The sequence below is a fragment of the Parambassis ranga genome, chromosome 13 (assembly GCF_900634625.1).
Source record: "Parambassis ranga chromosome 13, fParRan2.1, whole genome shotgun sequence".
Classification (NCBI taxonomy): Eukaryota; Metazoa; Chordata; class Actinopteri; family Ambassidae; genus Parambassis; species Parambassis ranga.
The window spans coordinates 7153309-7174920 of NC_041033.1; the positions used below are offsets into that span (position 1 = coordinate 7153309).

Below are 21612 nucleotides of genomic sequence, written 5' to 3' on the forward strand. Positions count from 1 at the left end.
AGATGGTACACATTAGCTGCCAGAAAAACCTCAAAGTATACTGTGTGTGTGCGATTTGTCCTCAAAGCTATATTGCACTGAGTAAATGATCTGATTTTTGTGTTTAAAGTGACTAGTTTGTAACCAAGCAACCACCTGATGTGGACATACATGACCTTGTGTCTGACATATATCAGGACCAGAGAGGTGGATCCAACAAAAAAGATGAGGAAACGAAGTTTGGATTATGTGAGTCTGAATATAATCTGTCTATCCTCATATAACCCCCTCTCCCCTTCATTACCCCCCCTTCTCTCTTTCCACACATCTCTCCATCACTGTTTTCAGATTATAATTCGATCAAGATGCAAGATCTTTACAACTGCACCAATGAACACATGTACTGAATCTGAAAAATATGTCTTTTTAAACAGCTTATTTATCCTATTTTTAAATCAGATTTGATGAAATTAAGACCAAATTTAGTCAGTAATAATAAAAGCCCACAACAGAAAGGTAATTTAGATCTAATTCACTCCAGGTAATAAAACACGTATAGGTATGGCCAAATACTGTGTGGGAAATGCTGCCAGTGTTAGCTGGAGGCTGCCATACTGGGACAGCTTCCAACAGTGTTTCATTGAATCATTTAGTGCTTTACATTAATCGTCATTCCACCTTTTTCTGGCTCTTAGAGAAAATAAAATATCCATTCTGTGGATTAGGCTGTGGATTTGTTGTATGTTTACAGCCTGGTACAAAACATTACCTGGCCTGATTATTTCCTCAAGTAGGACTGCTAATCTGAGATAAATGTTTGCTTAATTTGTCCTTTAATCCACTTTAAATTACACTAAGGGCTTTAAGCGGGTGCTGGGCTGGCTCAGACGTCCATAAGAAGCTGAAGCTACTTTTCACTTGATTTACTTCATAATAAGATTATGAGTGAAACAGATGATGAAGCAGAAGTATAATTTAGTGCTTGGCCATCTTCTTTTAATGTGCGTTGGCTCTTAGATTGAGCCTGCCAAAGGTAGAGATGGCGAAAAAGCTTCACAACAGCAGTTACTCATTTATAATTGTAAGTAACGGTTGTTGTTTGGAGACTGACACTGCTTTATCTTCTATCTGCTGATGTTTTGTTGAGAGATTTAATTTCCTTTCTGCAGTTTCTAAGACTCCAAACTGTTTTGGGAAAATGATATTTTGGCAGTGCCCAGCTACAGTAATTAAGATTATAAGTCTCTTTTTGAGACTGTATGCTTTATTTAAAACTGCTGTGGAGAGGGGAAGAAGAAAGCAAGAGGGTGAGTCAGGAAGAGGAGGAGAGAGAGAGAGGGGGGGGGGGGAGTGTACGACAGGAGAAAGGTGAGTGGATGAGAAGTACGAGTGTTGGCAAGGGGAGTGGAGGAGAGATGGATTAGGACAATAAACAAGGAACAGGATGCCTTTCTGTCTCTGCGGTCATCCATCTTTAAGTCTGTCTGGGTATTAACATTTGAGCCAGGCAGGGGTCCTGACGTTAAAAGCCATTTGAAGCCGACACAAACGGCAACAACAAAGAGGCGCTTTTTCATCCTGCAACATCTTTATCTAATCACAGCCTGTCTGTGTGTTATCTCTTTGAACCTTGCCTTCCTCCATCAACTTTTATCTGTAGCACAATTGTATCAACAGGCACAAGCAAGAGAAGGTACAAGGGTAGAACAATACCTACGATGTATCTCCTTTCTCAGACTTCCCTTTTTTCTTCATATCTCGCACCATGTGTTCGCTCTTTTCCTCCAATCCCTCCTTCATTTTTGTCTTTTCTCTCTCTCTCTCTCTCTACTCTCTCTACTTTTATCTCCTTCTGTCCCTCTCATTTTCACTCACACCAGTTTTCTATTTTCGCCATCTCATAAAACTGTTAAACTGAGTTGTCAGAAGCTGAACATTAGACCCTCTTAAATCACTGCAGCCCTACAGCCTCCCTTTAAATCTCCCCGTCTCTGCAGATGTAATTGGTGACCACTTCTGTCTCATAACAGCGTTCCTCCCTGGAAACATCTCTTCTCTTATTTTAGACTACACGTGTTTCCGTTTGGTCGACAGTGACGGGCTGCAGGTGTGATGAAGAAGCACAGGAAGGGCAGAGAAAATGCAATGCATGTGAACAAACAGATTAGCAATGAGCTAAGCCTCTAGAAAATGCAGGTATGTTGACATAAAGTCATCTAAAGTGATGAAAACACAGGTGTGTGTGTAAGTTAGAGACAAGTAGAGCAACAATACTCCTCTGAGTGAACAGCACAGGCGTCCTTTTAAACATGGACGTGCACGTGTTTGTAGAGCGAATGTGTGTACACATGTGCGGCTTGTAGGCATGTTCAGGCTCCATATGGCAACCACAGCTGCCTGCAGCCACATTCAAAAGAAACCACAGCTGTATTGTATTGTTTGTGTGTCTAATTGATTGTCACATAATGAAGAGACTTTCACAGAGCACCGCCCACATCCATACACATCCATAAGCACACTGCTTTTTAACAGGCTTTCTGCAACGCACACAGACATGATAAAGATGGTTAAGTGGAGGATTTGTATACAACAATGTCCACCGAGAGCATTCCATATCTAGCTTTTTTTTTTACACAAGCAATGATGTCATCCTCCCTACTTTTATGAGGTAGTGCACACACACATACACACACTGTAGTCCAGTACCTTCCTGTGTGGGGTGGTGAGCTGTGTCATGGCCATGAAAAAGCTGTGAGCTCCTTTAAGCTGTGTCTTCTCCCAGAGAGAGGCCAGTCTTTGGACGCACTCGTCTGTGCTGCACAGAGGGACGTTGGACTTACTCTGGTCAAAAGAAAGGGAAAAATAAAATAATTTAAAACAGAGATATCGTCAGGATGGAGATAGAGAAGAAAAAACTACATGTGGCCAACAAAGCGAGTCTTGTCTGCAACAGATTATTAAACAACTTTAAACATTCCAGTATTATCAAATATACCAGTGCATATTTCAGACTAAATAATGAAGCTTATCATGCTGCTAATAGATGACTGAAAAGTCCAGCTTCTGTCCATGAAAGTGATTATCACACCAAAAGCACACATGACACATTCATATGTCTCATTTATGGGTTGCAGACTAGCTTGGTGATTTACATCTGGATATGTGGGTGCACCTGTAGATGCAGCAGCATGACATGAATCCAGAGGTGAGGATGTCGGCTGGTCAGGTTGAAACAGGACTTGGCATACAGGCAGTAGTGGCCCTTCAGAGGACAGGAGAACGACAGCTTGGCCGCACAGCCTCGATTCGAATCTGTCAAAAGAGAAAATGATCAATATTCATCAGATTCTACATTCTGTACAGAGGGCAGTGCTACATTGTTTCTGAATAATTTAGCCAAAAGAGTCAGTCAGATGATAACACAACGCCTAATCCAAATAAAGTCAGTACAGTTCTAGCATCAATGATACAACATCCAGCACTGGCTGGACTGAAACAGAGCCTTCACTTCTTTGATCAACAATATGTCATGTTGGGACATAAAGTCACTAATTTGCCTCAAGGGGCTTTAAAGTCAGCATACACCCTTTGTCCTTAGATCCTTAAACACTTGGCACCAGCAATAATTGGACATTTGACAAACATGTAGAACCCTATGACCTGCTGGATTCTTGGAACATTTCCATCCATTATATTTTTATTGTAACAATGTTAAATGTAATGCTTAAAGGGCCGGTTCAACTCCCCTACTGGCCTATTGTGCTGGTTAATCTTCTTGTTTTGGTGTGAGTAAATCCACAGACAGACTCCAGCCCGAAGCCTTTTGGGTGTGTTTGGATGCTGCTTCTCTCATTACCGTTTGTATCACATATATCTGTGAAACAGTGTATTTTTTTGTGTCTCTCTGTGCACGTGTGTGGAGATGTTTGCATTCAAGCACAGTCTTCCATGTAATCCTCGTCCTCTGAGATGGAGGGTCAGCAGCTCGAGTGAAGGTCAGCCAGCAGCATGAGGCCAGCTGTGACATCATATCCTATGAGCTCTAGGGTGGATTCTCATTAAGTGACTTAATAATAAGAGAAGAGCACCAATTATGTGAAGAGGAACGGAGCGTGTGTACGTGTGTTTTGAGTATTGACATTAATTTTCAAATTTAATCAATGAATCAGAGTGTGTGTGTGTGTGTGTGTGTGTCCAGAGAATGAAGCTTCATCTCTAAGGTGCTGTAATTGCCTCAACAAATGAACGCACAGATGAATATGGTGTCGGTCTGTGTGCACTGATGCACGGTGTTGAATTTGTGTTTAGCTCAGTGCATTTTATGTCTAAATCAGTCTACATGTATGACATATTTTCATGATTTGCATCCTATTTAGCTCGGATTGATAAAGGTCGGCTGTATCGTGTTAGAAAATGAAGAGTCAATATGAAAAAGGTGATGACAGCTGCCGCTGAAAGACGGCAGTGAAGGTTTAATTCAAGTGAACCGAAGCAAATTGAAGGACTGAAAATAATCAATAATAGTTAAACGTGAATGAAAATACAATATCAAATCCCTGAAAGTGAGACGAAAGGACGGGAAATAGAAAAACGGATTACAAAGTTTTACAACATGAATTAGATCAGTTTGATTGTTTTTTCCCTGTATGAACTGCTTGAACCTTTGCTTCTACTTCTGCTGGGACTATGGTATGAATATATTCATGTACGCTCACTAAACTGCTCCCACAGCCTGTTATATATACTTCCTACATTCATGTGTTTCTACTTAGAGTCATTCACGTCTGTTTTTCCCAAGTGGCAACCTTCGGGGCTCAAAGTGGAAGCCCATGCGGAAGTGTCAAAACTTGTAATTCACGCTGCAACAGCTAGGGGCTGGCTCCAAAAGCGAGTAATTTCCCATAGACTCCCATGTTAAAATGGCCGATTTCACAGCAGAAAAGAACATGTTTACAGCCTGGTACAAAAAATCGCTGTGGTCTCAGATGATAGCTTCTCTTCTAGTGTCAATTGTAGGGGGGGTGAATTTTTTTACAACTCACTCGTTTCAATTGTATTCGGACTTAAAATTACGCCTAATTATGGGCGTTGCCGCTTGAGTGACAGACAGTTGACGTATCACAGCGTGAGTTTCCTGCTTCCACAATCGCCCGCCCCCCTAAACCCCGCTCGTGCCCCCCCTCTTTGTCCATATTCGGAGTTTTAGTTGACGTGACGCTGCCAACATGGCGGCGGTCATCACGTCCCGGAACCTCCCACTGAGACTCAAAACGGCTCTTCAGAAACAAACGGGTGACGTCACGGAGGCTCTGTCCATAGTTTTTACTGTCAATGGTTTTTCCACATACTAACTCTCCTGTCATGTCAGAGCTGACGCCTCACACCTGGTCGCTCCTCTCACCTGCATCTACTTCCCTCATCATCCCCCTCTGTTTTTATACTCCCTCCTGACCATGTGTCAGGTCCAGAAATGTCTGTGTGAGTCCTGTGGCATTGTTTCCGTGGTATTTTGTTGGAGGATTTTTGTGTTGAGTTGTTCTCAACCTAACTAATCTGTGATATAGTTATAACTCAAAAGCACTTCTCTGGCTCCACTGGCTGGTTAATTTGGATAAATCTGCCCCTTGGAGATTGGCTCATAGTCTTTTATTGCATTACATTTTTCTCCAGATTAAGTTCACTGGTTTCTGTTTGGAAATATGCATGTTTCTCTTTCTTGTAAAAAAAATTGCTTAAACACTGAATGGCACTCAAACCAGTATCTGACTTACTCCCCCGTGTCGGGGGAATAAGTCTATTTCTCACTGGGCATCACTGTTGCACCAGATCTACAGCTATGAATATATTTTTTAAAGTGAAAGAGTAAAACTGTAGAAACACACAGACCCAGGAAAGAGCAGTGTATTGCTATGAGACCTGGTTTACTGCAAATGTTTATCAAACATATTTCAAATGATGTAACATGTTGAAAACATTCATATTTTGTTTCACTTCTGATGTAATCATTTTTAAACTGAGCTGAGATTAAGCGTCATCTCCTGCACTGTGTCTGTTATTCCACTGTGAGTTACATATACTGTAAACTCAGGTGGAGCTGGGCAGGGTAGAACTCTTGCATTAAATACAAGCTAACAATGTGTACTGTTGCTGTATTCCCCTCTCATTTTAATATCAAATCCCTTCCAAAAACCTGGTTTAAAAGGGATCAATGGGTGATATATTATCTGAGCACAAACTGCCAAATTACAGGAGATGGTTCAAAACACACAAGGATATTCCACAGGAAAACCACTTGACCTTTGGACCTCATCACCAGAGATACATTATACAGAAAGAGGTGTGTCCACAACCAAAAACTGCTAAAGATATTCATGGCTGTAACTAATAGTTTGGAGGGGAAAATCAGACTCATATGCCCTCTAGACAGGATTAAAATGCGTAATCAGCACATATGCAATATTAAAATCAAACTACAGAAATAAATCCCTGTCTGTCTGGGGCTTAAGAGACACTAATCAACCCTCTACTGAGCTGCATCAGTGTGTGTGTGTGAGAGAAGGATGGAAAGAGAGAGGAAGAGGAGGTGTATCCACAGCACACCATTAATCAGTCACCACATCTGACTGTAATCTCTTTCAGGTTCAGCAGGTTAAATAAACCCACCCTCTGCCTCTCTGCGGACTCCCTCCTGTTACTGAATACCTGTTCAAGAGAAAGCACTCACACATTACCTTCTATCACACACTGCTCCGGTATGGGGATCTGCTGCAGCATGTCTTTGCAGAACTCTCTGATCGTCTCCATATTGTCTCTGAGGTGGATGAAGAGTCTGTCATCCTCCTCTTTCTCCCCTCTCTCTCTGTCCGTCTCTTGACTCTGAACTTTCTCAGCCTCTCTGACCCCTCTGTCCAGTGGAATGGTGACTGGTAGGGCGCCATCACCTGTCAGTTTCCTCTCAGTAGGTGATACTTCATTCATTTCTGAGTGCTGATTAGTCAACGTGTTGTCTGCACTCAGCTCCACTCCCTCACTGTCCTCCCCCGTGTCTGAGTTGATGGAACGTGAACGCACAGCATGGAGAGCCAGGCTCTTTGACCTGTAAACAGAAAAAGGCATAAAAAAACATACATTTACCTTTATGCTTGCTCTACATCAGCCCTTGTTTGTAGCTTGCATTTTTCAAGGTCTGTTAGGGTTTTCGCATCTACACCAGGACTTCACCAACAATTAAAGATGAAACTCTGAAAAGTTCCCAAGACATCCATCAAGCTGCAATCAAAAACTGTTTGTGGATCTAATAGATAACTTTTCTTTATATGGTGAGTGACAGGTGTGAGCTTCCTGCTTCTGTGACTGCCTGTCCACTTCACCTCCACCCACGCTTCACCTCTTTGCCTGTATTTGGATTAGCAGAACCAGAGGTTAGGTGGACTCAGAGTTAAAGCCTCCAACACAGACTACTAAAATAGACCTTCAGAAACCTATGGAATCTTGGAATCTTGGAATTTTAGTTATACCAGAGAATTGTGCCTGAGCTTCACCTTTTCTCTCTCCATGATGTCAAAACCCCTGAAATACTTCTAGTGACCAGTAAAGCACTCTACAGTACACCAGTTTTAGGACAGGGCAGACTACAAACGCGCTGTATATCTATTTGTGTGTTAATTTGTTTTGTAAAGGCCATTAATCTCATCTTAATCCAGCTGATCCAGTTGACATACGGCATTATTATCCCAAACATCAGTGTTTTTTAAATCCATGCACCAAGTTTGGGGCTTTCAGTTACGAGCTCCATCTGTATGTTTTATTACATCTCTGAGTTTGTGTAGATGATTAATGTCATATTGGCTCAAGCAGACAAAAAAAATATCCACCCGACTTCACAGTGACAGTGATAACAGTTCATTCATCATAAATAATAGGAAAATACTCAGCAGAGCCATGTTTTTGTAATGATGTAGCTGACCTGTTGAATCTCATCTCGCGTCTCTCCTCCCTGACAGCTTGGCTCAGGCTGTAGCGTCGCTGGGGGGCAGGAGAGTTCTCTCCCTCCTCCCCCACCTCCTCCTCTTCCCTCGTTTCCCCCATTTTCTCCTCAAAGGCCTGGATCTTCACCTGCAGGCGCTGCTCTGATGTCCCTCCTCCTCCTCCACTGCCAGAAAGAGACACATGGGGAGACATGCATGTCCCATCCACCCTAGAACACACACACACACACACACAGTAAGACTTTAGCAGCTTCACTCCTCCTCCCTACTTCTGGACATCTTTTTGTAATATTTCATACTTTCTTATGACTGACCCAATTGTTTCTATTTCCCTTTCTACAAACATTGCACTTGTTTGCTGAAAGAGGACTTCCAATTGCCCAGTTCAAATTCAGCCCCCTGCTCTAATAAACCACCCTGCCTCTCTCAATCTTATGTTCCTTCAGTCTTTCTCCCAGAAGACCCCAAGCAAAGCCTTTGGAAGCCTGCACTCCTGCACACAATGTTCTTATTTAAGAGCCAACCTTGTGTGTGTGTGCGTGTCATTCCCACTCTGCAGCCAGATGAATCCCAGTCAACTTATGCACATCAACATGGAAACACAAACGCACAGTGTCTACACAAGTTGTGCGTGATTTTAATGGCCTTTCCATGACTTCTATGTATTGTAAACATAGGACAGAAGATTGGGAATCAAAAGGAAACATTTTAATGGCCAATAAATAACAGTCTGCTGTAACACAGATTTTTTTTTCTTTGGACTTAGTAGGTGTGTTCTTTTGGATTTAAGTTTCAAAAATCTTAAGCACTGGCACACTGTTGTGTGCCTTTGATAACCAGTGAAGTTGCATGTCCCAGCTGTGTCTGTCCAGACTCACAATATGTTGGCGATAATTTAAACATTTGGGAAACTACTTATTGACAACCCTCACTCTCATTCACATGCTCAAAAATTGCAGGAAATCACAAGTATCTCCTTAAGATTGTTAGCGTTAGCATCTCATTTATGCCAATAATCTACCAGAGAACTAAGGAGACAATCCGCAGCTAAGAGAGCTGGTAGGAGAGAGTAGTAATGGCCCTGTTTAGAGATGCAGAGAGAGAATTGTGACATGAAACCTGTGTAAATGCTATATGCAATGATTAAGGCTCTTACAAGCTGTAATAATAGTAAATGTCTCATGTTTCATGCTCAGAAAAGGACAAACTCAGCACATACTAAAAAATGCATTTACTCAATTAGTTTTCATCAGTAAGAGGATACTGGGGATGGGGTAGAAATAGTAATCCCTTCCATGCAGTGTGTGTATATCCAGCCTGTCAGCCCGTGTTAACCTCTCTGTCCCAACCTGCATTGTGTGGCCGTTTTCTCCTCCAGTCTTCGTAACAGCAGCCTGGCTATAGCAGTGAATGAGTTGCTCATCCTGTAGATGTCTTTGCCGCATCCGCCCAGTACAGATGGGTAACGATCAGTCAGAGCTCTGATCTCCAGCAGCAGGGTGTGGTGAAAGCTGTGCTCCATGCTGCCCAGAAGGGACACCAGGTAGACCAATGAGCTGTGAGCGTGAGTCTGGAGAAAGGGAAGAGGCAGCATTACAGTTATCTGGTATTTTGAGCCATGCAGGTATAAAATAAACACAGAAAAAAGAGTTTGATTTTGAAGCACTGTTAACGGCATGTGAATGAGTGTATTTTATCTAATTGAATGCACATTAGTTTTGCACTTCCAGGCAGATTGGGAGGTTTGGTGAAACTTCTTTTGTTTCTAAGTCATGACAAACAATAAACACATGCAGCTGGCTCACAGCAAACTTACAAAATATAAACTTCTTTTCCCAAATGTAGTCCCCCCCCCCCACTGGCTTTTGTAAAAACACTAACATTTCATCATTTCCAGCTTGCTTTTGTATAAACTATGGTTACAATATGCTCACAGGAAAGTTTACAAGGTAACCTGTGTTTTACATACTTTTATACTCGGAGGAAGTTTCAGTTACGGCTTACTGTAGTCATGTAAGCTGTGTTTTTGAGATATCTCCTCATCAGTTATTTAATATCCTAACCTGACATTTAATAAAACAGACCCTTTAAAGTAAACACATAACACAGACATCACTGTAAGAACAGATGAACAAAGGTGACACGATTCACTAACAGCTCCCTTGCAGTGTTTTGGTGCAGAATCAAAGCCAAAAATCCTCATCTGCACACACACAAAGAAAAAAGTCTGAAAAATCAGGAATCATGAAAACATTAAACCTCTTCTTAATGAGCCACAAAGTGACGGATTGATGGAGGGACAGAAGGATGGATGGTCAACCTACATTTATATGTGGATGTTGAAACTACCAGGAAAGGTAGAGGTTGACTTTATACTGCACCGACATGCCAAGGAGTTGCTGAGGTCATCTGAGGAGCACGCCTGCAGCTCCGGCTGTACTTACAAAGACTTTACGAGGATATGTGGAGGATATGTGCACCAAAATCCAGGCTTTTATTGTAACAATGTTTTTAATTTTTTAAGGACCTTCTACATTAGTGATGCTATAAAATACTGCCAAGGCCATATGAATCTATTTCAATCATCAAATGAAACTCATTATGTTTAACATGTTAAACATTACCACCTGATCTAATAACGACTTCAGTTTAAGTCCTGCCAAATACGACAATACCAGGAAGGAACTCAGGCTAACTGAAGCTAAGTGTTAACTGTATATATATATATATATATATATATATGTGTATGTATGTATATATGTATGTATATATATATATATTTGTTTATTTTTTTTATTTAGGAATCAGATGATAGTATTTTTGTGTATTAAATTACATTATGGCCATGTTCAAGTGGATTGCCATAAATTAATTTATAACTTTAACGCAATTTAATACAAAAAAGCTTTTAAAATGCTTTTTTTATCTTTTCAATAATCATAATTTCATATTGTCAAAGGGAATATTGACTACAAGAATGCTGGACTGAACCGCAGTCGAGGCTGAATGGGGGACCCTTTCACTGGTCATATATCCTCATTTAACCACCAAAGAGACCAGAAACACAATATAGACAAACTTCAGGAGGGAAAGGAAGCCAGAAAAAGAGTTGTGCAATCAAGTGCAAATACATCCCAGTGTGAACATATGTGTCTGTGTGTGTGTTTGCGTGTAGGGCACAAACACAAACCCAAAGGAGGCACTCTCCACTGCCATCACCATGAGGCCTCTGCAGGGGCATTTCTCAGAAAACACGGGTTATTTTCCAAATGGTTCCAATGTGAAGAAAGACAGGACACCGAGGCCCGACAAACTGTGTGTGTACATTTGTGTGTGTGTTTGACTGTGAGCTGGGTTGGCAGGTTTTTTGACAAGAAGATTGAGGAGGAAGGGAGCTTTCAGAGGAAATGTTGCCCTGGAGTAATAGAAAACTTTATATAGTTTCCAGCTCCATGACTTCTGCATGTGTGTGTTCATCTCTCAGAGTGTGTGTGTGTGTGTGTGGAGGGAGAGCACTTTATCTACAGACAGTCATGATGATGTGTTTTCCCTTTTTGCTAATTTCCCCCAAATTGATGTTAAACTGCCTTAAATGGACCCAGAGGAGAGGAGAGAGTGAGAGCTTCACCTGTCTTGCTGTCACTTGTCATGGTTCTGCACACACACACACACACACAGTGTGACTTCATCATACGCAGGCTAACGTTTCTTGCTCTGACTGTCGTTTGCGAGAGAGCTGCAGCAGATCATGGCCAACAAAAGGATCTGAACTACTACTCAGATGTGAGGAGAAGAAAATATAAACAGAAGAATTATAAGTGATCATTTTACTCATATGAAGACAACACAGGACAGGCAGAAATGTTTGATTGGATATTTTTGTCTAAAAGTGGTGAATCTGACTGACACTCACCTCCCTCTGCAGTCCGTCAGTCAGCAGCGGTGCCACCTTGCCGTTTGCTCCATTTGCTATGCTCATTAACCCGTAATCAGCAGCTCAAGTGTTTTAGCAGAGGTCTCCAATCACAGTCAAATAATGGCTGAAAAACCACTTTTTACTGCTATTAGTGCCATTTGAGGAGCCAAGTCTGCTGGGCAGCCAAGTGTTTAACCCCTGGGCTGGCCAAAATGAGCCACATGGGACACATTTAGTCCAAAGCTTCAGAACTCATTTTGGGATTCTACATGTACTATACGATGAGAGCTTATTAGATGTAACAGGGGTGTCAGTCTGTATTAGGACATCTAATAAACATGAATACAGACAAGTATGTACAGCATGTGCTTCACTTTCTGATACAGAGGGCCTTTCTTGTTGGTGTTACCTTAATCTGTGTTAGGATTACACAATATAGATACCAGCATAAATCGCCTTTCATTCACTCCTTCCTTTAGTCGGATCTTCTGACCTCTGAAAGCCCTCAGAGGAGTCGGCTTGTGTTTGTTCAGGACAGAGGCCTCCACTGAACGCTGGTGTAGGTGTTAAACAGCGGTCAAATCCTCCAGATCTGCCCTGCCTGTCCGGCGTGTGTGTGTGTTTTAAACTTGGCAGGACAACAGAGAACAAGTCACATGAGTGTGCAGCCCATTCTCCTTGACTCATTAAGATAATCACTCCTGCCTGTTTCTGTGTGTGTGTGCCCCCTGCCATGCAAACATCAATAGCATTATTCCAGGGCAGTTTTACGTGTGTGTTTTTTTTTTGACTGCACATAACTACTGCAAAGTAAAACGAAGCAATTAAGTAGTTAAAAGTGTGTATTACCTCACTGATGATGCCCACAGCACCGTGTATTTTGGCCACGTGACCCAGGAAAGCAGGACACTGCTGTCCCACAGTCCGCAGCGTTGAGAGGAAACTGACCAATGAGGAAGGGCTGGCCTGTGACACATCCACGAGTCCACCTAGCAGAGCCTCGGTCAGAGACTGGTCACCTAGGTAACCAACCAAAGTAGGCACCTGAGGGCTCAACATCTGCACAGACAAGGAAGACCAAGAGACTGAGACACTGAGGGGAAAAAAATAACTCGAAATATGGTTTCATCTCTGAAATATAAAGGCTTGATGTCTGTAATGAAGGCTGGAGGTGAGAGGAGTGACCTTGGAGCGAGATGAAGAGTCTGGTGACTAATAATAAACAAAAGCTTGACTGTAGGACTGTCTGGACAAACTGAGCGAATGAACAGTTTCTCCTCATTATCTGTACTGGTCACAGCGGACTGCACTAGACTGGACCAGACTGAAATAACAATGCCCACCATTACCAGCCCCTCTGCTGCTATTTTATGAGTCACTTGTTCGGAATAATTGCAATAATATCAAACAGTATCTGCTCCTTGGGAAGATGATGATGTTTCACATTCGAAAAAATGAAAGTTATGTAATTTCAAATTCCCATATCAGTGTCACTTTTTAATCCTTCCTTAGAACTTCCAGTAAGCAGAGCGTTTGGTAACTGCTGTGATGAATGCAGCCACAATCACGGCAGAAATATTTTCCAGCATCTGTGTAGGGGGTGCAGATTAGAATAACTCCAGATGGTTGAGTGAGACTCTTCATGTTTAACCACCATGTGCTCTGTTTTGTGGTACTTCCCCCCCCTCATGTTAAACATCATCAGCAACTCTGCCCAAAAGTGATGCAGGATTAAGGGAACTTATCGCTCTCTTTCTATAATAATATAAGTGCATTCAGATTTATTTACTATAAAACTATATATAAAAAAAAACTACACAAATACTCACAAGTGGATGTTGCTCGGCAACCATTTGAATCAGTCTGATTAGGTGTTGTTGCTCTGAGGGTTCCAGCTGTGACATCATTGCAGTGAGGTTGCCAAGGTGACGGTGGATGGTGTCAGGTTGTCTGGGGTAGACCGAGGGCAACACCCGCAACAGCATGTGGTTACCTGTCAGAAAGAGAGAGAGAGAGAGAAGGTTATTTGTTTGTTTAGTGTCACATTGTACACCAAGGTGTTCACCAGGACAACATTTTAAAGCAGGTGAAAGAAAAACACCAGAAATGTGTAATAAATACTTAAAAAAAGTAAACTCAATATAACTTAGATATTGCACATAAATATTTAAGAAGAGAAATTTATTTTTATTTATTTATTTTGCAGCGATGTGTCATGATCCTGGGTTTTGTTTGGGATTACATCCTTGTTTCTTGATTATTTTTGGTGAATTAATCCTTGGTTTCTTGGCTGGTTTGGTTATTCTAAGGTGTTCATGGTGTGTGTTTACTGTTCCTTGAGGTTCTGGTTGTTTACCCTTGTGTTTTCTGTTTCCTGTTTTACTTTGATAGTCTGGTCTTCCCCGTGCATTTCCTCATGTTTTACTTCCCCTGTGTTTCCCGCCTCTTTGATTACCTGCTCCGCCCTGATTGTGTTCACCTGTGTTGTGTTGTCTGTGTCTAATTAAGTCTTGTGATTCCCTTTGTGTCCGCTGGATTGTTTTTGTGTGTTAGCGTCACTTTCTTGTGCTTCCTTGAGTTTCTTCATGTTTTTTGTTACTCCTTGTGATTCTCTGTGTGGCAACCTCAGAAAAAACCTTTGTTTTTTGCACCTGCTGAGCATGGTCCTGCATTTTGGGTCCTTCCTCTAAGAGACATTCCCGACATGATCACTGTTATCACCTGTGGCTAATCACAGAACCTTCTCAAATTCAATAAACTTGTAAGTACCCTTGTTTTGTGTGCCCTGTTGCATTTACCAGCCCAAGAGGAAGCTTGAGTGAGGTAGATGTATGGTTACACATACATGCACACATAAATGCAGCTCCCACGACCATTTAAGCCAATGTAAACTTTGGTTCAAACATCCATCCGTCCATCATCCAAACTTGCTTTGTCCTGCAGTGCAGGGTCACGGGGGGCTGGAGCCTATCCTACGCTATCTACATGCAATTTAGAATGACCAATTGACCTAACAAGCACATCTTTATGTGGGAGGAAGCCGGAGTAGAAAAACTTCTTAATCTTAGCATTAAAATGTTGTATGAATGTTATTATCTAGTCTGTCTAACTTGAAAGTGTATGGTAACCAGAAGTACCTAATGTCACCACATTTCCATATTTTTACAATTATCTTGGTGACTTGTAACTTATAATGAAAATGAGAAATGCATATTTACTGTAACTGTCATTATCCTCAGAGGGCACCTCTTAGATTAGTCATGGATCACCATCTATATGTGGATTATACCTCCTACATTTGTCGACAATTTTCCTTCAGTGACGCTGATGCAGAAAAAATGAAAGTCAGCTCTGACGCATGACTGGACATGAAGGCATTTACAAATCAGCATGCAGCCCAATAAAACCCACAACATTACCCAAAAGGCTTTGACTAATGTATGAAACATCCTAAAATGATTCACATCGCTGAACAAAGACTCTTGTTTTTAAATGCTCGGATCATTCTTGGTGACATTTCAGCATTTTGCACAATGACTGTTGTGTCCCACAACAAACTAAAAACCAGACCTGTAACAATTGATACGAGCTGTGTAGAGTTGAGACCGATGTCTCAAACGCTGCAGGGTTTAATAAATGGAGCACATTATATGTGGTGTTGATGTTTGGGGATTTTTTTCTAAAACTTTTTATTACATTTACAGTATTCACAGGCAGATGGAACAAATGATCAATGGTCTCACAATGAAACAAAGATGGATGGATGTTTAATTGACAAAAGGAATCAGTGTTGGCGAGTTAAAGGAGTAGTTCAGAAACATGAAACATGGTCCTCTATTTTCTTGATTTGAGGCTGATTTAGCATTCCATGTTTTACAATGTATGCTTTTGTATTTTCATGGTTTAATTTGGTTATGTCCTGATTTATTTTGAGGGACCTGTTCCCCTGTGTACTCTCAGGTGCTTTGCTTCCTCTTGTTTTCCCTGTCTCACCTGCATCTTGTTTTCGCTCATGTATTTAAACTTCCTGTGTTGCTACCCTCTGGTTGGTTTGCGTTTATGTTCTTTGGCTCTTTTCTTTGAACTTTGGTTTTGATTGTTTTAAGGCTTGCTTTTGGATTTTGTGGGAGTTTTGTCATCTTTATTTATTAATGCTCGTTTTATTGTTGAACTTTGGTCTTTTGAGTTTGTCTGCGTTTGGGTCCTCCCTCAGCATGACAGCTACTGCTGGAACCTTTAACCAGTTTGCTTAGCTTAGCATAACAACTGGATTGGATGAACTACAGTAGTACAACAGCAGTTGTGTTTTTTTTCTTCCGGCAGTAACCCTAAATAAATACTTACCAGTAGGTGATTCAGAGCTATAAATCACTGTAACCACAGGTTCTGTAAAGAGCACATGACTGACCATCAGAGAGTACTGACTGTTCTGTCCTGCTGTGTCCAAAGTATATATTTAGACGATGTTCATGGGGTCTTTTATTGGTGTGTCACTTTTCTTTGCTTTAACTATACCTTACACTGTACAACATGACGCACAAACCCAAAGCTTTCAACACAAATCACCATAAAAAGAGACAGAAACATCTCATCTTCAGCTGTGTAGCATTTATAGGTCTTTTTGGAGGAATGTTAAAAAGCAGGAGGAGACGAGAGTCTGAGCAGAAACACTCTGGATTTATGGAGCATTACCTGTTTGAGCACTCTGAACCTTATACATACAAAGCACATGTGAGACACACCCTGGTTCTTATGATGCACACTGAATATACTGTGCGTGTGTATGCTTCAGTATGTGACCCTTATACCTTATGCCCCCCCCCCCCCCCTCCCCAAATTTCCCTGAGGGACCTTCCCAAAGGGATTAATAAAGTATTTTCTATTCTATTCTATTCTATTCTATTCTATTCTATTCTATTCTATTCTATTCTATTCTATTCTATTCTATTCCCAACCCATCCCGATGAATCTCAGTAAAATATCCTGTAATCCTTTGGTTCTTTAGTACACAAAGGTGACATTTCCCAAAGGTTCCTCACACATTTTCTAAGAAGAAAGACGATCCTCAAACTTCTGCATCTATTGTTAAATTCGTGTGCAGAGACTGACAAGCACTTGATGGATTCTTTTTACCCAAATGTCACATTAGAATCTCCAACAAGTCCTGCAGAGCCACTCAACTTTAAATAAAATATGTTGGCTGGCTTAGTCCTTTTTTGTCCCTTTTAATATTAGCATGTCTTAACAGAATACTTGAATAAAGCTCCTAAGAGGACACTTAAACCCATGAGTCATGGGAAAATAGGATTTTCAGTGCATTTTGTTGAAGACATGGCTCAAAAAGGCCATTACATCTCACAGCAACGACAAAACCACAAACTGAAAGGTACCAGTGGTTAAATTCCTGGTACTGATACTGGTTCAAATTCTAACCACAGTTGTCAGCTGCTAAAATTATTCACAGCTGTATGAAAACTTTAAATATAATCTCCTAAAGCCCGAAACCATGTATCATCTTGTGTCCTGAGCCGAGTGTTTCATCACATCCCTAGTTATATTCTGACTGACAATAGCTGACAATAACATGTACAGTTGTGTGGCATATTACGTGTTGAGTACAAATTTTGCACCAACGATCTGTCATTTGAACACGTGCACATGTTCTCACATTCATTTCCTGTCAACTGTCTTTTTTATTAATTGACTATTGTTGCATCTCTGTTTCAGACAAAGACAGGACATTCTTTTCATGCTCTCGAGCTGCCAAAAGAAACCCCTAAACTTCTGTGCAGGGGAGTTTCGTGTACATGACAGAACTGCAGAGATCAGCACAAATGATACCCAGAGGGCTGTTTCTGGAGAGCTTTACGACTTAAACGTGTTCTCCGCAGCTTCCAGCTCTCATTCCATCCATGTCTGCACGTACTGTGAGCTGTATATCAGGCGGCTCGACTAACCTCAGGTGGGTGAGGGTGGGGGGAAACTGTCAAATTTACCATGTAAGGGTGAGGAGACTAACCTCTCGGAAAGCTTGTATCTTTGACATTCTGTGCGTTTTTGTTGCATGAGCGAATCACCTCCTGCTAAGCAGCAATAGTAATTTATTTAAAATATTCATATCTATGTGAAACATGACTGACAAGGATCTGTGGATGGGATCCAGTTACCACGGCACACACGACTCAAGATGTTCAGTTCAAAAATGTTTTATATCTAAATCATATATCTAATGTGCACCATGACATTAGATCATAAGAGAACGGATCTATATACAGTGTCTCCAGCAAAGACCATCCTCCAATTTCACCCTGATCACTTAACATTCACCGTGTTTGTGTGTACATAATAAACTCATCACAGAAGATTTCAGACTATGATAAGACATTACTCTGCACTTCCTTCTGCTGAGTCAGCACTTAACAAAACGCGGCTGGGGGTGTATTCAGAGCACATCTGCGTGCTGTATGTCACATAGTCCTTTGGAGTGAAGCTATATCCCTAAATCACTACAAGTAGGTCACATGTCACTGAATGTCATGTTCTGAACTACTTATATTGCATCTAAAACAGGTAGGGTAGGAGATTTTGAAAACTCGTGAGAGTCAGTAAAGTAAACACACGCCACGTTCTCTCTGAGCTCATCCCGAAACCACCGCTCCCAACCAGTCTGTGACTTCGGCCATCATGCACGTACCTCTCTGATGCGCGCAGAGCAGGAAGAGAGTGACAACCAGCTAACTATACGTGCAGGGGCGCCTCGTAGGATTGGCTAATGTTTTTAGCGTCTTATAGCTTCCACAGATTAATATTCTTCGTTTTAAAGCCAAACTGACGAACTAATTGGTTGCTATCGGATTGTGAAGAAAAGTTACACTAATTTAACAAAAAGTGCATCAGAATGAAATCTCCTAGACCTACCTTTAAAAATGCAATAATAAAAACATTTTATTATCAAAACATTTGAATATGTTGCATGCATACTGTTCATGCCAACAGGCTGATTTGCTTTCTTCACTGTATTATGTCATGTATGATGTGTATCTAGTTGGCTTATTCCCCACAACTATAAGGTGTGGCAGCCATAATAAACAACAGGGAAACATTGACACCAGACACACACACTGAACCACATACCCTGCATGCACATGTTTCTCTAGTCTATATGCATATATGACATACCCCCATCTCCATGATACACTCTTGTATTCATACTGGTGACATCTTCTATTACATACACTAGTTTAAATTCAGCCTTTTTTCCCAGGAACAAAATACATTCCCAGTTCAGTTACAGTTGCCATATAGTGGCTCGCAAAAGTATTCATACCCCTTGAACCCACATTTTCTTACATTATTCCTACAAAAATAAATATATTTTATTTTGATGTTATGTGAAAGACCAACACAAAGTGGCACACAATTGTGAAGTATAAAGAAAGTTAAACATGAGTTAAATTTGTTTTTGCAAATAAAAAACTGAAAACTGCAGTGTGCAAAAGTATTCAGCCCCCTTTTCTCTGAGTGCATCCAACTGCCTTCAGAAGTTGCCTGGTGATTTCTGACTGATTGAATGTTGACCTAATGATTAAATAGAGTCCACCTGTGTGTAATTTAATCTCAGTACAAATACAGCTGTTCTGTGACAGCCTCTGTGGTTTGTTAAGAGAATATTGGGGAGCAAACAGCATCATGAAGTGCAAGAAACACACCAGACAGGTCAGGAATAAAGTTGTGGAGAAATTTAAAGCAGGGTTAGGCTATACAAAGATTTCCCAAGCTTTGAACATCTCACAGACCACTGTTCAGTCCATCATCCGCAAATAGAAGGAGTATGGCACAACTGCAAACCTACTGAGACGTGGTCATCCACCTAAACTAACAGGCCGAACAAGGAGAGCACTGATCAGAGATGCAGGCAAGAGGCCCATGGTGACTCTGGATGAACTGCAGAGAGCTACAGCTATGGTGGGGGAATCTGTCCATGGGACAACTATCAGTTGTGCGCTGCAAAAACCTGGACTTTATGGAAGAGTAGCAAGAGGAAAGCCACTGTTAAAGAAAACCACAAGAAGTCCTGTTTGCAGTTTGCCAGAAGCCATGTGAGTGACCCAGCAAACGTGTGGAAGAAGGTGCTCTGGTCAGATGAAGTTTAACATTTTGGCCTAAATGCAAAATGCTATAAGTGGCAGAAACCTAAGACTGCACATCACTCTGAACACACCATACCCACTATCAAACATGGTGGTGGCAGCATCATGCTTTGGGGCTGCTTCTCTTCAGCAGGGACAGGGAAGAACGTCAGAGTTGATGGGAAGATGGATGGAGCCAAATACAGGGCAATCTTGGAGGAAAACCTGCTGGAGTCTGCAAAACACTTGAGAGTGGGGCAGAGATTCACCTTCCAACAGGAACAATGACCCTAAACATAAAGCCAAAGCTACAATGGAATGGCTTAAAATGAAACATATTCATGTGTTAGAAAGGCCCAGTCAAAGTCCAGACCTAAATCCAATTGAGAATCTGTGGCATGATCTGAAAACTGCTATTCACAAATGTTCTCCATCAAATCTTACTCAAACTCTTACTCTTACTTACACAAAAGGGGGTTCCACAAAGTATTGACTCAGGGGGGCTGAATACTTTTGCACACTGCACTTTTCAGTTTTTTTTTGTAAAAAAATGTTTTAACTCATGTTTAACGTTCTACTTCACAATTGTGTGCCACTTTGTGTTGGTCTTTCACATAACATATCAATACAATATATTTATGTTTGTGGTCATAATAATAATGTGGAAAAGTACAAGGGGTATGAATACTTTTGCAAGACACTGTACATTTTGTTAGTGTGTTTTTTATTTTTCTGTCAAACTATGGAAGTGAAGATAAGAAGTTGTCCTTTGACTCAAGATTGTTTGATTGTTTGATCCACAGACTTCAATGTGGTATCAATTGAGGGATTAGAATCCAGTCTTTCATCAGATGTGCTTTGAGTTATGAGACACATGAATGTCCTCTACAAAGCGGAAAGACTGTGTTTATGCAAACCTTCTAGGAAATCAATACCCTCTGCGATTAAAGGTTTCACATCATCAGTCATCAGTGAATGTTTTGTATATTCCTATGCATGCAATACTTAATGGACCTTAGCGTAAGTTCAGTCAGGAAGACCTGTACTTCTCACTTAGGCAGCAAGCTTCCTGGGTCACTCACTCCGTCCTCTTCTCCCCTCCCTTCCCTTTTAATACCTTTTTTTACCCTCTCCCCTTTCTATCACTCTAGTTAGCTGATTAACAGCAGCACCTCCTTCTCCTATCAGTGACCATCTCCTTGCTCATGCAGCCAATCACATCTCGTTCGCCGGCCTTACCTCCCTTTCGTCCCCTCTCTCGGATGATGTCACTAAACACCAAAACACACTCTATTTGTATGTTTTCGTAACTTGGTTTCTCCTGATTGAACTAATGTTTGGATGCAAACTCGTTATTTTTTAGGCCCAATCCATTATGTGAATGCTACAAAATGGTGAGTCAGTCGACTGACAAACCAAAAACAGATTGTTACTTGCTACATTTCAATATCATTGTTACAATATTTCGACTGTACAACCAAAAGGCAATCAGTTACTGTAAACTGTGTCTGTTCCTTTGCCATCTTTATTATTCAGACCATCGTGGTGGTGGTGGTGGGGGAGGGTGGGGGTGTGGGTGTGTGGGGGGGGGCTCTTTCCT

The 21612-nt window shown here is 41.2% G+C and overlaps 1 protein-coding gene across 3 annotated transcripts in view; it reads right to left on the bottom strand.

Moving 5' to 3' along the window:
• Nucleotides 1-21612, bottom strand: part of veph1 (ventricular zone expressed PH domain-containing 1) — a 61091-nt gene that overhangs the window by 16112 nt on the left and 23367 nt on the right. For all 3 annotated transcript variants that reach the window (XR_003671604.1, XR_003671603.1, XM_028420176.1), the window contains exons 5-11: nucleotides 13713-13876; nucleotides 12733-12942; nucleotides 9317-9537; nucleotides 7946-8176; nucleotides 6711-7075; nucleotides 3152-3291; nucleotides 2686-2820 (exon numbers count right to left, since the gene is read on the bottom strand). Coding sequence is in view for 1 of the 3 variants with exons in the window: in XM_028420176.1 (XP_028275977.1) it covers nucleotides 2686-2820; nucleotides 3152-3291; nucleotides 6711-7075; nucleotides 7946-8176; nucleotides 9317-9537; nucleotides 12733-12942; nucleotides 13713-13876 (1466 nt within the window). In the remaining 2 variants the exon portion in view is untranslated. The remainder of the gene's footprint in view (nucleotides 1-2685; nucleotides 2821-3151; nucleotides 3292-6710; nucleotides 7076-7945; nucleotides 8177-9316; nucleotides 9538-12732; nucleotides 12943-13712; nucleotides 13877-21612) is intronic.